General features: G+C 40.9%; 1 protein-coding gene across 1 annotated transcript in view; it reads right to left on the reverse strand.

Annotated features, from left to right (window-relative positions):
* Nucleotides 1-14,564, reverse strand: part of LOC145334759 (uncharacterized) — a 29,469-nt gene that overhangs the window by 2,390 nt on the left and 12,515 nt on the right. Inside the window, exon 9 of the mRNA XM_080180360.1 lies at nt 965-1,057. Within this exon, the coding sequence (XP_080036486.1) occupies nt 1,005-1,057 (53 nt within the window). The 3' untranslated portion in view covers nt 965-1,004. The remainder of the gene's footprint in view (nt 1-964; nt 1,058-14,564) is intronic.

A 14,564-nucleotide genomic window follows, 5' to 3' on the forward strand; every position in this document is an offset into this window, starting at 1 on the left:
AAAATTTTACATCTACTACTTACTAAAAGAACCGGCTAGCCATAAAAAAAAAGTTGATACACCTTCTTTGCAAACAAAAATCTAGGAATTAATTAGTTGGAAAATTTTAGCCATATTAGTTATAAGTGGTTATGTACGTTAGGGCGGGTCGATTCGCAAGCTTTTTGGGATTTTCACATTACTACACATTTGCAAGGGTCACTGGACCAATATAAAAGCCCTGTGAAACTTGAAAAGGATTTTGTAATCTAAAAACAACGGGCGCGTTGGGGGGAATGAAATGTTCCCGCCCCCCTATAAGACCAAAAAATTAAGATTCCTTAAACAATAGGCAAGTTGCATATCTAAATAACCGTATTGAAATACTGAGTAAGAATCTAAAAAATCTTTTTTTTTAAATATTGATTCAGTCTGAAATGATCTTCAAATAACCTCCCAAATAAACAGTTTTGACTAAAACAGCTGTTTTGAAACCTTAATGAGATAGTATTTTGATATGCAACATGCCTATGTTTTAAGTAATTTCATTTTTTTGTTTTAAAAGGGGGCGGGCACATTTCATACCCCCCGCGCGCCAGTTGTTATTAGATTAAAAATCCCCTTTCAAGTTTCACAGGGCCGGGTTTTAAATTGGCCCCGTAACTCTTAAACCAATGTGTAGTAATGTGAAATTCCAAAATAGACCCACGATAATATACCTTTTTATAGGTGAAGCTTTTCTATAAATAGGTATGCACGAATTGTTGAAACTTATTCGTTATAGACAGGCGATAAAATAGTCTGATCGTTATTTTTAAAGTTTTAGTGATATAGTTCATTCAATAGTATTTAATAAAGAATTTTTTTTGTTTGGCCGTTATGATCTCGCCGATCGATTAGGTGTTACATTTTAAGGAAACTTAAATTTAGATGGTGTTTGGCTATATTAATTTAAGAGCAATCGTCCATTGTTCTTGGATAATACCTGAGGACGCCTCTGATGATTATTTTTCCCACGGGTGGAATTATTTTCCCACGGGGGCAGCTGTGGTGGTTCCAGCTGTGCCGGGAGGCTCTCCTGAAAAAATAATTGGTATAGTTATTTATCGCAACGTATTGTAAACAGCTTTCCTCGGCCACTAACATTTCTAAATTGATTATAAGAGAGCCGGATGGATGTAGAATATACGTGGATATTTTATGTCCGTTGAAAAATTGTAGTCAATTTAGGTTGCAATATTTCCTCGCATTTATTGGTAGAAGGGGATGGGGGAGATCGTTGTTTTAGCCTGCTATAGAGTTCACTTCATCACAGAACATGAAAATCTAGTTTAGGATCCAAGTAATAATAAATCGGACCTAACCAATATGCAGAAAATAATTCAATAAGAATATACATACAATCCATAGGAGCGCAGTAACTATCAGTACAACAAGAATAAGAATATACATACCATCCATAGGAGCGCAGTAACTATCAGTACAACAAGAATAAGAATATAAATACCATCCATTGGAGCGCAGTAACTAGCAGTAAAACAAGAATAAAAATATACATACCTGTGTTGGAATGATTTTTCTTGTATTCCCTGGCAAGTTCGAACCCATTAATTCCCTTTTCCTTACACCAGAGAATGAGTGTGTTACGCGGCATTCCTAACTATCTCCGCGCTTCGCTTGTAAACAAACAAAGGCGCGCACATTTTTCCTTGTTGATTCCCATGTGAAGAGCTACGTGAATAAAAATAATGTATTGGATGGATATACATGCGCTCTAATCCGTGGAAGATCTCAAATAAGCCTTCCTGCTTAGTTTGACATCATAATGTGGTAAGAATTTATCTTAATTCTTAATAATAAGTGTAGTATGGTATATTTTTACGAAGAAATTTAAAACATTAATTTTTCAACAAATAGACCATTTAACTGCTAACTTTTGACATACGAATATTTTCCCCTTAATTTTATTGATCATTTGAATCTAAAATTATCAATTTCTGATGATATTTAATATGTTTCGTGCCAATTTAAAGTTTTTTAGAAATTTTATATTTTTAATTAAATTGAAATCACGCAACCTTGATATACAAAAATAATAAACCATTAATGCTATGTAATTAATCTTTATATTTTTGTTTTAGATTCACCGTTTTCATGGTAATAAATACACATTTGTAAACATTCACATGTTGGTCATTCGGAGGGCTTGGAGATTAAGATTTCGTGTACGGCAAGGCATGCGTACCAAAACAATGAAAACGAGACAGAACAGATGCGGCTAAGAAAATATCTGTGAAGTTTTGTGAATGTGTTGGTTGTGATACCTTACCACACACTATTATAATCGTAATCAGTACAGTTAATTATTGTGACAATCATGGGTCCTAAAAAGAATAAAGGCGCTCAACTGGGACTACGGCTGCGCCCAGCCGTCGAGGCCCTAACCAGTGAACTAAATAAAGTGATGAAGTTGGTCAGTGAATCTTCAGAGCTTGATGTTAGACATTTCACTAAGGAGTCAATCCTTGTCCATGACAAGTTCGAGACATTCGATAGCATTATGGTCGGTTTTAGCAAGCTTGGTGTGAGAATCCAAGAGCTTGAGGAGTTTAGTGACATTTATTCTAATATAATTACTGTGCAAAAGGATTATAACGCTCTGAAAGATGCTCTAGATGCTATGGAGGAGCTCAGTGACATTCAAAGTGTTGTTGATTTAGTTGGTGATAATTTGCCTGACCATAAGGCTGAACTATATGATCGTTGCATAAAGATTGTGAAAGTTATTAAAGGGTCATACTTTCCCTTACCAGAACCAATTATAAACACTTTGTCTGCTTTGATGAAACGGCTGGCCGAGGTTAAGCTTGAACCTGTGAAGCCGCCTACAACGACGGCGGGTGCTTCGACAGCATCGCCATTTGTGTCGCCGTTTGGCACACCACAGTTCGGCACCGGTTCTATATTCACGCCAGGATATATGAATCGTGTCGACGAACGCCTTCTTCCAAGCTTTGACGGCTCAGAGTCAGCCTACGTAAGTTTCAAGGACAATTTTAAAAAGCTTACCGTGGGACAGGACCCGTCATATTTACAGTTATTGTTGAGCAGTGAAAAGGTCTGCAAAAATAAAGAGTTGAGACTTCAGTTAATTCAGATTCAATCACATGAATCTCAATGGGCTTACCTCGACGCACGTTTTAAGTCCAAAACACGTCAGATGCTCTGCCTTTTCAACCAATGGGAGAAGAAGCCTAAACCGTCGGACTCCAACCAGATTGTGACAGTCTTAGCAGAGTTTGGTGGTGCAGTTAGCCAGCTCGAGCAGCTGACTAAGGATGATGATGATGAGGAAGTCACCACAAGCCAGTGGTTGACCATTATTCTTTTGGAAATGTTATCCAAAAAGTTGCCACGTGATTTCCAGGACAAGCTCAACCTGGCGTTGGGCTCGATGGATACCCCAAATATTCCTAAGCTGTTGAAGATTATAGAGGAGCAGCGTGGCGCCATTTTGATGAGGTGTTCAATCGATGTAGACACCCCCTCCAAGAAGAAAGGTAATCCTGCGGCCGCAGCTACAGCCGTTGGTAAACCTGGGTCTCCAGCTAAGACCAAGAAGAAACAGCCTTGCCCGTCGGAAGGTTGTAACTCTGATCACCTGTTATTTAAGTGCTCCAAGTTTAGGGATATGTCTGTTCCTGAACGCAAAGTCTTCATCAAGAAGATAGGCGCCTGTTTGCTCTGCTTACAAAAAGGGCATCGGGTGGCCGATTGTCCCAGAGCCGATAAGCTTGGCAGCTGTACCATTGACAGTTGCAACCAGCCTCATAATTCATTATTACATGAATCAGTTGCTAGTGGACAAGTTGCGGCAGTGTATGAATCACAATTGTTTAGCAAGAACAATTTTATGCTGATGTTGCAGCAGGTCCCGGCGTTGGCGGCTGACAAACGTCAAGTCACCGTCAATGCCATGTGGGACAGTGGAGCAAATTTGACGTTGATTTCTAGAAGTATTGCCAAGAAGTTAGAGTTGCCATCAACTGGTCGCACAGCTACTATTTCTCTGGCAGATGGAAAGAGCCAAGCATGTCCTACAGTCAAGATTTGTTTGGTTGACCGCAACCGGAATTCACATATTCTGGAGGCGGCGGTAGTGCCCAGCATTGGTACTGAAGAAGGGTTGCGTTCTATTGATCCTACAGCCGCCGCCGACATTTTCAACATGAAACCTGATAATTTTTCTATGGTCGACGGCAAGATTGATGTTTTAATCGGCCATTTAACACCAGCTATGTTCCCGTGTGCAGATAAAATGGTTGGTGACTCTAGACTGTACAGAAGCTTATTTGGTACAGGCTATTTAGTTGTGTCTGCAGATGGCAGGACTGTTGCTAATCCTGTCGCCTGTAAAGCTGTGAAGTTGGAGGTCAGCAAGATGGAGTTCCTGAGTACTGAGAGTTTGGGAATACAGCCGCCATCAATGTGCAGCGGTTGTAAGAACTGCCGTCATTGCGCCGCCATAGCCGCCGGGCAGTCCGCCTTGGATGTGCGTAAGCGGCAGCTGATTGAAGAAGGTCTGACATTAGATCTTGAGAACCATATTTGGACGGCCTCATATCCCTACAAGCAGCCGCCAAGTGTGTTATTTGACAATTCAGAGCAGGCCTATAAGATCTGCTTACGTGACCGGCAGAGAATGATTAAAAAAGGTGAGTACAGCACCTTCTGCCAAGTGTTTCAAGAAGCTGTGTCTGGTGGAGTGTATCAGAAAGCTTCGCCAGAAGACCTAGCTTATACTAAGCCCGTTGTTTCGGTACGCATGCCTTGCCGTACACGAAATCTTAATCTCCAAGCCCTCCGAATGACCAACATGTGAATGTTTACAAATGTGTATTTATTACCATGAAAACGGTGAATCTAAAACAAAAATATAAAGATTAATTACATAGCATTAATGGTTTATTATTTTTGTATATCGAGGTTGCGTGATTTCAATTTAATTAAAAATATAAAATTTCTAAAAAACTTTAAATTGGCACGAAACATATTAAATAGCATCAGAAATTGATAATTTTAGGTTCAAATGATCAATAAAATTAAGGAAAATATTCGTATGTCAAAAGTTAGCAGTTAAATGGTCTATTTGTTGAAAAATTAATGTTTTTAAATTTCTTCGTAAAAATATACCATACTACACTTATTATTAAGAATTAAGATAAATTCTTACCACATTATGATGTCAAACTAAGCAGGAAGGCTTATTTGAGATCTTCCACGGATTAGAGCGCATGTATATCCATCCAATACATTATTTTTATTCACGTAGCTCTTCACATGGGAATCAACAAGGAAAAAATGTGCGCGCCTTTGTTTGTTTACAAGCGAAGCGCGGAGATAGTTAGGAATGCCGCGTAACACACTCATTCTCTGGTGTAAGGAAAAGGGAATTAATGGGTTCGAACTTGCCAGGGAATACAAGAAAAATCATTCCAACACACACCCGTCTAGTCACTGGGAATCGAACACAATAACTCATCTTAACATCATGCGTGCAGACAGTGTCCACAAATCACAATCTCATAACGCATAAATTACAAGAGTTTAAAATGGCATGGCCATCAGGCCTAAAATTAATTATGGTAACTTACGAACACCACAATAACTCAAACCGACTCCACTACCACATAAGGATAGGAATAAGGAATGGGAAAAGCATTCAACATTCATGAAATGCACATTTACCACTCACACATCTCATTAATCATGGCCTCATAATCTCAATTAAAGTTAGAATTACAGACCATGTAATTGCGAATACATGAATTAATAATCAATAGTACCTAAACTTTGATTAGGTACCTACATAATAATAGGCAAATGATTTTTATATTAAAAATCGCATCAATAATTAAATAATCAACTCAAACTTTTAATCAAAAGAAAGAAAGATTAAATAATGACATTTTTTCTACTAAATCTTTTTGCTAGAAAAGAAAAATAGAATTTTCATAAAAAACTTCTCAAAATTAAGCATTTTCTCCAGCGGAAAAATACTCGGGCTTACATCTAGACATTCTTAGATAAAATAGGTAAATCCTTAAATCTAACATGATTATTAAAATAGATACTTAAATCTAAATAAAATATGACTGTGAAAAAAATCATCAAACATCGGAAAATTAAAATCTCATAATTTTAAATCTTCGTGAATCAAAATTGCGTAAAATAAAATTGCAATTGAAATATGCAAATTAAATTACCAAAATAAAACAAAAGCTCAATTATAAGAAAAGAACTTCTCTAAATGCTGAGTTTGCAATTTCTCTCTGTTTTAAGAAGAAAGCAACTTGTACATATTCATACAGTCAAAATTAAGGCAATTTGGGGCCTCAGTTAGAATGAACCCCTCAAGATACAAACTAACCAATCTTTCAAATATTAATAATGCCATGTTCCAGCTATCCTGACGGACGTTATGTCTTTCCATCACAATTTTTTGATACTGCATAATTTCCGACAGGATTTCTGGCGCAGGGCTCCATCAACTGAAAATAAACATAATTAGTGATGTTTAAATCAAATCAAAAATTAAAAGAATCATGAATAATTCAAGAAACTTTAGAATCATCAATCAAAGCAATCAAAATAAAATTATCTTATGCTTTAGTTTTGCCGTTCTGTAGTATGTCTGGCCGAGGTAACAGAGCTAAGATACACTATAGAGCGGTCTTATTAAGCTTAAATCTTCGAACTCAAAGAATCTACTTAATTCAAGACGAAAAAAATCTGCATTTTTCTTTAGGTACATCGGTTAAAAGGTAAATAGAAATAATTTTAATATATATGTAATATCAAATTATCTATGTGATTATAATAAATCTTAAAGAAATATTTGTATGATGTAAAAAATTTCATTGTGTTACTTTTTATCATATCGAATTTCAATTAAACAAAGATAAAAATGTTCGTATTTGCGTAGGTACCTAGGAAAATTTCCGCGAAAAAAATCCCTGGTCCCGGAAAGACTTAAATCATTGAAAAAACTTGCGTAAACATATAAATAACTTAAGTTTGCATTTCAAATGAAAAAATCTTGCGTCGATTTGAAAGTTTAAACGAAATTGAGTCAAAATTTGCGTTTTTTGTCTTTTGAAAAAAAATATCTGATAAATCTACCGTAAAAATAAAATTCAAAGTTAAACAAGAACGATACTTATACTAAACTTTGGGTAGATTGATCTTGAGCAGACGTCTTGCGGAAGTCTCGTTACTCGTGGCGGCTGCGTCATCTGATAATTTGAACTTGCAAACCACGGTCCTCCCACCTGGGCGCACTTCTTCCACACGCCCCAATCTGAACTTCTTCATCAAATTTGTGCTATCGTCGATCAGCACCACGTCTCCCGGCTCGAGCAGCACCTTGTTGCTGCGCCACTTGACGGACTTGAGTAGCTCAGGCATGAGCTGCTCCTTGTACACCTGATGGAACTGACGGGTCAACTCCTCCAAGTTCTCCAGCCTCCTGGTGATGGGCTCTTTACAACCTGTCTCAAAGGTGCAGATTGCATCGTTGGTCCTGCCGCCTAACAGATCAGCAGGTGAAATTATTCTCCAGCAATTGACGTCATCTCCTTGGGTGGCATAGGTCAATGGCTTAGAATTCAGGACTCGTGCAGTCTCAGCACACAACACCAATAAATCATTGAAGGTTACAGTAGCACCAGCCAACTTCTTGTTCAACACACGCTTGACCAGCCCAACCTGCCTCTCCACAGTACCCACGAACGAGTGTGCTGCGGTGGGCACCAGATGCCATTCAAAATGCATTCGGGTATCCTTCAAAAGTTCATCCATAATTCGCTTGGCACCGGCCATATTGGTGCCTCTGTCTGTGGTAACCCTTCTAGGCATATTGTAAAACGCCTGAAGTTTTCTCAAGCCGACCAGCACGGCTTCAGTTGAATAATCAGTCAACACATCAACAAACACAGCCTGTGTAAATCTACAGGCCACAATCAACAACCAAACCTTGTACTTGGTCTTGGAACTCCTGGTACCAACGCCAGGCTTCGTAACTTCGATCGGCCCCGCAAGGTCCATATGCACCTCCTTGAAGGGCACAGAGGGCTCGACACGATCTGGCAGAATATTAGCAATTGCGGGACTCGAACGCTTGGCATATTCAATGGAACATGCAGCACAACTCTTGACCACTTTCATAGCCTCCATGCGGCCATGTGTGATCCATGCATACCTGCGGCTTTGCGCCAACGTCTTACGATGGCCTCCATGCCCCAATTCATCGTGGGACTGTTGAAGGATGAGCCGCGCCAGCCTGTTGTGGCGGCTGAGCAAGACAACACCTGGGCTGTCCTTCATAATCTTCCTGGGGCCTCCAGCAGCGGCCTCAAGAGCCTCATCTCCTCTCCCGGACATTTTCAATATTGTAAATGTCCTAAGAGGATAACATCCATCATGACCCACAATGGGCCAACAAACCTGGACCTTGTGATGATACGGTTGAAGGGAGTCGAATTTCCCCTCGGCGTCCATGGTCATCTCCTTCTCTTGGTTGAAGGAAGTCAAAAACAGGTCACAAACAGAATCCATGTATGTATTTGTGAAAGTATAGTTCTCATAATGTTTAGAACTATCATTGTTGCTAACACCATCCTCAATTGTTGCAACGCCACGTTTCTTGACAAGCAGCGTTTTAAAGCAGTTGGCAGCCTTAAGAACTGCGGCCACAGTCCTCCTTGCTTGCCTGTAGGTCCTTCTTGCCAGAGACCTCCAAAAATCATTGTCCACTACCTGTGTGAACATTACCTTGAGCTTCGCCATCTTGGGATTTAGCTCGCTCTCGGGAATGGATGCATTTACCTCACCCGCCGTCTTAACGGGCCACTGGTCCTGTTCCAGGCGCAACCAGCTTGGACCTTCCTGGTATGTAGATCCAGGTTGTACATCCTCTATCGTACACAAACCACGCGTTGCCAGATCGGCAATGTTGTGTTGGGTTGGAACCCATCTCCAATCTTCAGGGCTCGTCAACTGTTGTATCTCGGAAACACGATGACTGTTAAAAACATTTAACATAACACTGTCACTGGATAGCTGAGCTAGGGCGCAGCTGCTATCACTAAAAAACACTTTGCCAGAAATGTTGAAAGGTAGGGCTCTGGCAACAGTATCCACAAGCCTTGCCAAAATTAGACAACTAAGCATTTCTAACCTTGGTATAGACTCAATCTTCACTGGTGCGACACGTGACTTGGCGCAACACAAAACTACATCATATCCTCCAGGAACTGGCCATCTCAGGTAGATGATGGCTGCATAGGCCTGGTTAGATGCATCGCAGAAACCAACAAGCATTGGAAGCCCCAATGGCTTATCAGGAACCATCGAACGTCTGAACGACACATTTCCAAGTGCCGAACGGTCCTGGAGGCTGGACACGAGCTCCGACCTCAACTCTCCAGGTATAACATCATCCCAGTTGCATCCATGTATGCAAACTGAGCGCAGACAAAGCTTGGACTTAAGCAGCAATGGCGCTGCTAGACCCATTGGGTCATAAAGTTGTTGCACAATTCTCCAAACTTCACGTTTAGTTATCAACTCAGGTAGACTTCTCCAGAGGTCCTCCAGATCCAGATCCTCCAGTAACTTTCTACCCTTAATCTTCTCGCCGTGGTTGGCTCTGACAGGTAGGAACAACTTATCCTGTTTAGGGTCCCATACAAGGCCCAGAACTTTTACACTGTCAACATCATCTCCAGAATAAACAACAGATTTAAACTTGAAATTGCCAGGTGCAATCATATCCTCCAGCTCTTGGACCAGCTGGACAGCTTCAGGTTTGCTGTTATGACCGCTCAAACAGTCATCCACGTAAGTACAAGTCTCCAATTTGACCGATGGAGGATCTTGATACAAAATAAATTCAGAACTGAGTGGTTGCTGAACATCTCTCCACACATCCTGCTGGGCTACAACGTCACAACCTCTAATCTTCTCAGATCCATAAACATCTTGAACATCCTGCTGGGAACGTCCACCAAAAATACGACCAGTGAGTCTGAGGGCGGTCACGGCCATATCTCCAGCCAAGGCCTCACCAAAGTTGATGGTTTTGGTAAGGTAGACCTCTGGCTCTCCATCAACTGTATCAGCGAAAAAAACACGTTTCAGCTGAGAATCTTCATAGGTAGCTAATAATGAATTATAGAACTTCTGAATATCAGCCACGAATGCACACTTATAACTTCTGAACCGGATAAGATTGTGCATCAGAGTATATAATGGAACTGGGCCGTCCATCATAATACTATTGAGGCTTAGCCCCTTGCAGCAGAGGCTAGAATTGGCGCATATCCTCAAGGGCGTGGAAATAGACTCTTTATATGCGCAGACTAGGCTCGAATAATACACGGGCTTAGTATAAGCTAGGTCTTCTGGCGAAGCTTTCTGATACACTCCACGAGACACAGCTTCTTGAAACACTTGGCAGAAGGTGCTGTACTCACCTTTTTTAATCATTCTCTGCCGGTCACGTAAGCAGATCTTATAGGCCTGCTCTGAATTGTCAAATAACACACTTGGCGGCTGCTTGTAGGGATATGAGGCCGTCCAAATATGGTTCTCAAGATCTAATGTCAGACCTTCTTCAATCAGCTGCCGCTTACGCACATCCAAGGCGGACTGCCCGGCGGCTATAGCGGCGCAATGACGGCAGTTCTTACAACCGCTGCACATTGATGGCGGCTGTATTCCCAAACTCTCAGTACTCAGGAACTCCATCTTGCTGACCTCCAACTTCACAGCTTTACAGGCGACAGGATTAGCAACAGTCCTGCCATCTGCAGACACAACTAAATAGCCTGTACCAAATAAGCTTCTGTACAGTCTAGAATCACCAACCATTTTATCTGCACACGGGAACATAGCTGGTGTTAAATGGCCGATTAAAACATCAATCTTGCCGTCGACCATAGAAAAATTATCAGGCTTCATGTTGAAAATGTCGGCGGCGGCTGTAGGATCAATAGAACGCAACCCTTCTTCAGTACCAATGCTGGGCACTACCGCCGCCTCCAGAATATGTGAATTCCGGTTGCGGTCAACCAAACAAATCTTGACTGTAGGACATGCTTGGCTCTTTCCATCTGCCAGAGAAATAGTAGCTGTTCGACCAGTTGATGGCAACTCTAACTTCTTGGCAATACTTCTAGAAATCAACGTCAAATTTGCTCCACTGTCCCACATGGCATTGACGGTGACTTGACGTTTGTCAGCCGCCAACGCCGGGACCTGCTGCAACATCAGCATAAAATTGTTCTTGCTAAACAATTGTGATTCATACACTGCCGCAACTTGTCCACTAGCAACTGATTCATGTAATAATGAATTATGAGGCTGGTTGCAACTGTCAATGGTACAGCTGCCAAGCTTATCGGCTCTGGGACAATCGGCCACCCGATGCCCTTTTTGTAAGCAGAGCAAACAGGCGCCTATCTTCTTGATGAAGACTTTGCGTTCAGGAACAGACATATCCCTAAACTTGGAGCACTTAAACAACAGGTGATCAGAGTTACAACCTTCCGACGGGCAAGGCTGTTTCTTCTTGGTCTTAGCTGGAGACCCAGGTTTACCAACGGCTGTAGCTGCGGCCGCAGGATTACCTTTCTTCTTGGAGGGGGTGTCTACATCGATTGAACACCTCATCAAAATGGCGCCACGCTGTTCCTCTATAATCTTCAACAGCTTAGGAATATTTGGGGTATCCATCGAGCCCAACGCCAGGTTGAGCTTGTCCTGGAAATCACGTGGCAACTTTTTGGATAACATTTCCAAAAGAATAATGGTCAACCACTGGCTTGTGGTGACTTCCTCATCATCATCATCTTTAGTCAGCTGCTCGAGCTGGCTAACTGCACCACCAAACTCTGCTAAGACTGTCACAATCTGGTTGGAGTCCGACGGTTTAGGCTTCTTCTCCCATTGGTTGAAAAGGCAGAGCATCTGACGTGTTTTGGACTTAAAACGTGCGTCGAGGTAAGCCCATTGAGATTCATGTGATTGAATCTGAATTAACTGAAGTCTTAACTCTTTATTTTTGCAGACCTTTTCACTGCTCAACAATAACTGTAAATATGACGGGTCCTGTCCTACGGTAAGCTTTTTAAAATTGTCCTTGAAACTTACGTAGGCTGACTCTGAGCCGTCAAAGCTTGGAAGAAGACGTTTGTCAACACGATTCATATATCCTGGCGTGAACATAGAACCGGTGCCGAACTGTGGTGTGCCAAACGGCGACACAAATGGCGATGCTGTCGAAGCACCCGCCGTCGTTGTAGGCGGCTTCACAGGTTCAAGCTTAACCTCGGCCAGCCGTTTCATCAAAGCAGACAAAGTGTTTATAATTGGTTCTGGTAAGGGAAAGTATGACCCTTTAATAACCTTCACAATCTTTAAGCAACGATCATATAGTTCAGCCTTATGGTCAGGCAAATTATCACCAACTAAATCAACAACACTTTGAATGTCACTAAGCTCCTCCATAGCATCTAGAGCATCTTTCAGAGCGTTATAATCTTTTTGCACAGTAATTATATTAGAATAAATGTCACTAAACTCCTCAAGCTCTTGGATTCTCACACCAAGCTTGCTAAAACCGACCATAATGCTATCGAATGTCTCGAACTTGTCATGGACAAGGATTGACTCCTTAGTGAAATGTCTAACATCAAGCTCTGAAGATTCACTGATTAACTTCATCACTTTATCTAGTTCACTGGTTAGGGCCTCGACGGCTGGGCGCAGCCGTAGTCCCAGTTGAGCGCCTTTATTCTTTTTAGGACCCATGATTGTCACAATAATTAACTGTACTGATTACGATTATAATAGTGTGTGGTAAGGTATCACAACCAACACATTCACAAAACTTCACAGATATTTTCTTAGCCGCATCTGTTCTGTCTCGTTTTCATTGTTTCGGTACGCATGCCTTGCCGTACACGAAATCTTAATCTCCAAGCCCTCCGAATGACCAACATGTGAATGTTTACAAATGTGTATTTATTACCATGAAAACGGTGAATCTAAAACAAAAATATAAAGATTAATTACATAGCATTAATGGTTTATTATTTTTGTATATCGAGGTTGCGTGATTTCAATTTAATTAAAAATATAAAATTTCTAAAAAACTTTAAATTGGCACGAAACATATTAAATAGCATCAGAAATTGATAATTTTAGGTTCAAATGATCAATAAAATTAAGGAAAATATTCGTATGTCAAAAGTTAGCAGTTAAATGGTCTATTTGTTGAAAAATTAATGTTTTTAAATTTCTTCGTAAAAATATACCATACTACACTTATTATTAAGAATTAAGATAAATTCTTACCACATTATGATGTCAAACTAAGCAGGAAGGCTTATTTGAGATCTTCCACGGATTAGAGCGCATGTATATCCATCCAATACATTATTTTTATTCACGTAGCTCTTCACATGGGAATCAACAAGGAAAAAATGTGCGCGCCTTTGTTTGTTTACAAGCGAAGCGCGGAGATAGTTAGGAATGCCGCGTAACACACTCATTCTCTGGTGTAAGGAAAAGGGAATTAATGGGTTCGAACTTGCCAGGGAATACAAGAAAAATCATTCCAACACACCCGTGTATTATTCGAGCCTAGTCTGCGCATATAAAGAGTCTATTTCCACGCCCTTGAGGATATGCGCCAATTCTAGCCTCTGCTGCAAGGGGCTAAGCCTCAATAGTATTATGATGGACGGCCCAGTTCCATTATATACTCTGATGCACAATCTTATCCGGTTCAGAAGTTATAAGTGTGCATTCGTGGCTGATATTCAGAAGTTCTATAATTCATTATTAGCTACCTATGAAGATTCTCAGCTGAAACGTGTTTTTTTCGCTGATACAGTTGATGGAGAGCCAGAGGTCTACCTTACCAAAACCATCAACTTTGGTGAGGCCTTGGCTGGAGATATGGCCGTGACCGCCCTCAGACTCACTGGTCGTATTTTTGGTGGACGTTCCCAGCAGGATGTTCAAGATGTTTATGGATCTGAGAAGATTAGAGGTTGTGACGTTGTAGCCCAGCAGGATGTGTGGAGAGATGTTCAGCAACCACTCAGTTCCGAATTTATTTTGTATCAAGATCCTCCATCGGTCAAATTGGAGACTTGTACTTACGTGGATGACTGTTTGAGCGGTCATAACAGCAAACCTGAAGCTGTCCAGCTGGTCCAAGAGCTGGAAGATATGATTGCACCTGGCAATTTCAAGTTTAAATCTGTTGTTTATTCTGGAGATGATGTTGACAGTGTAAAAGTTCTGGGCCTTGTATGGGACCCTAAACAGGATAAGTTGTTCCTACCTGTCAGAGCCAACCACGGCGAGAAGATTAAGGGTAGAAAGTTACTAGAGGATCTAGACCTGGAGGATCTCTGGAGAAGTCTACCTGAGTTGATAACTAAACGTGAAGTTTGGAGAATTGTGCAACAACTTTATGACCCAATGGGTCTAGCAGCGCCATTGCTGCTTAA

Source organism: Acartia tonsa, chromosome 12 (genome assembly GCF_053477335.1).
Source record: "Acartia tonsa isolate MP-2025a chromosome 12, ASM5347733v1, whole genome shotgun sequence".
Taxonomy (NCBI): domain Eukaryota; kingdom Metazoa; phylum Arthropoda; class Copepoda; order Calanoida; family Acartiidae; genus Acartia; species Acartia tonsa.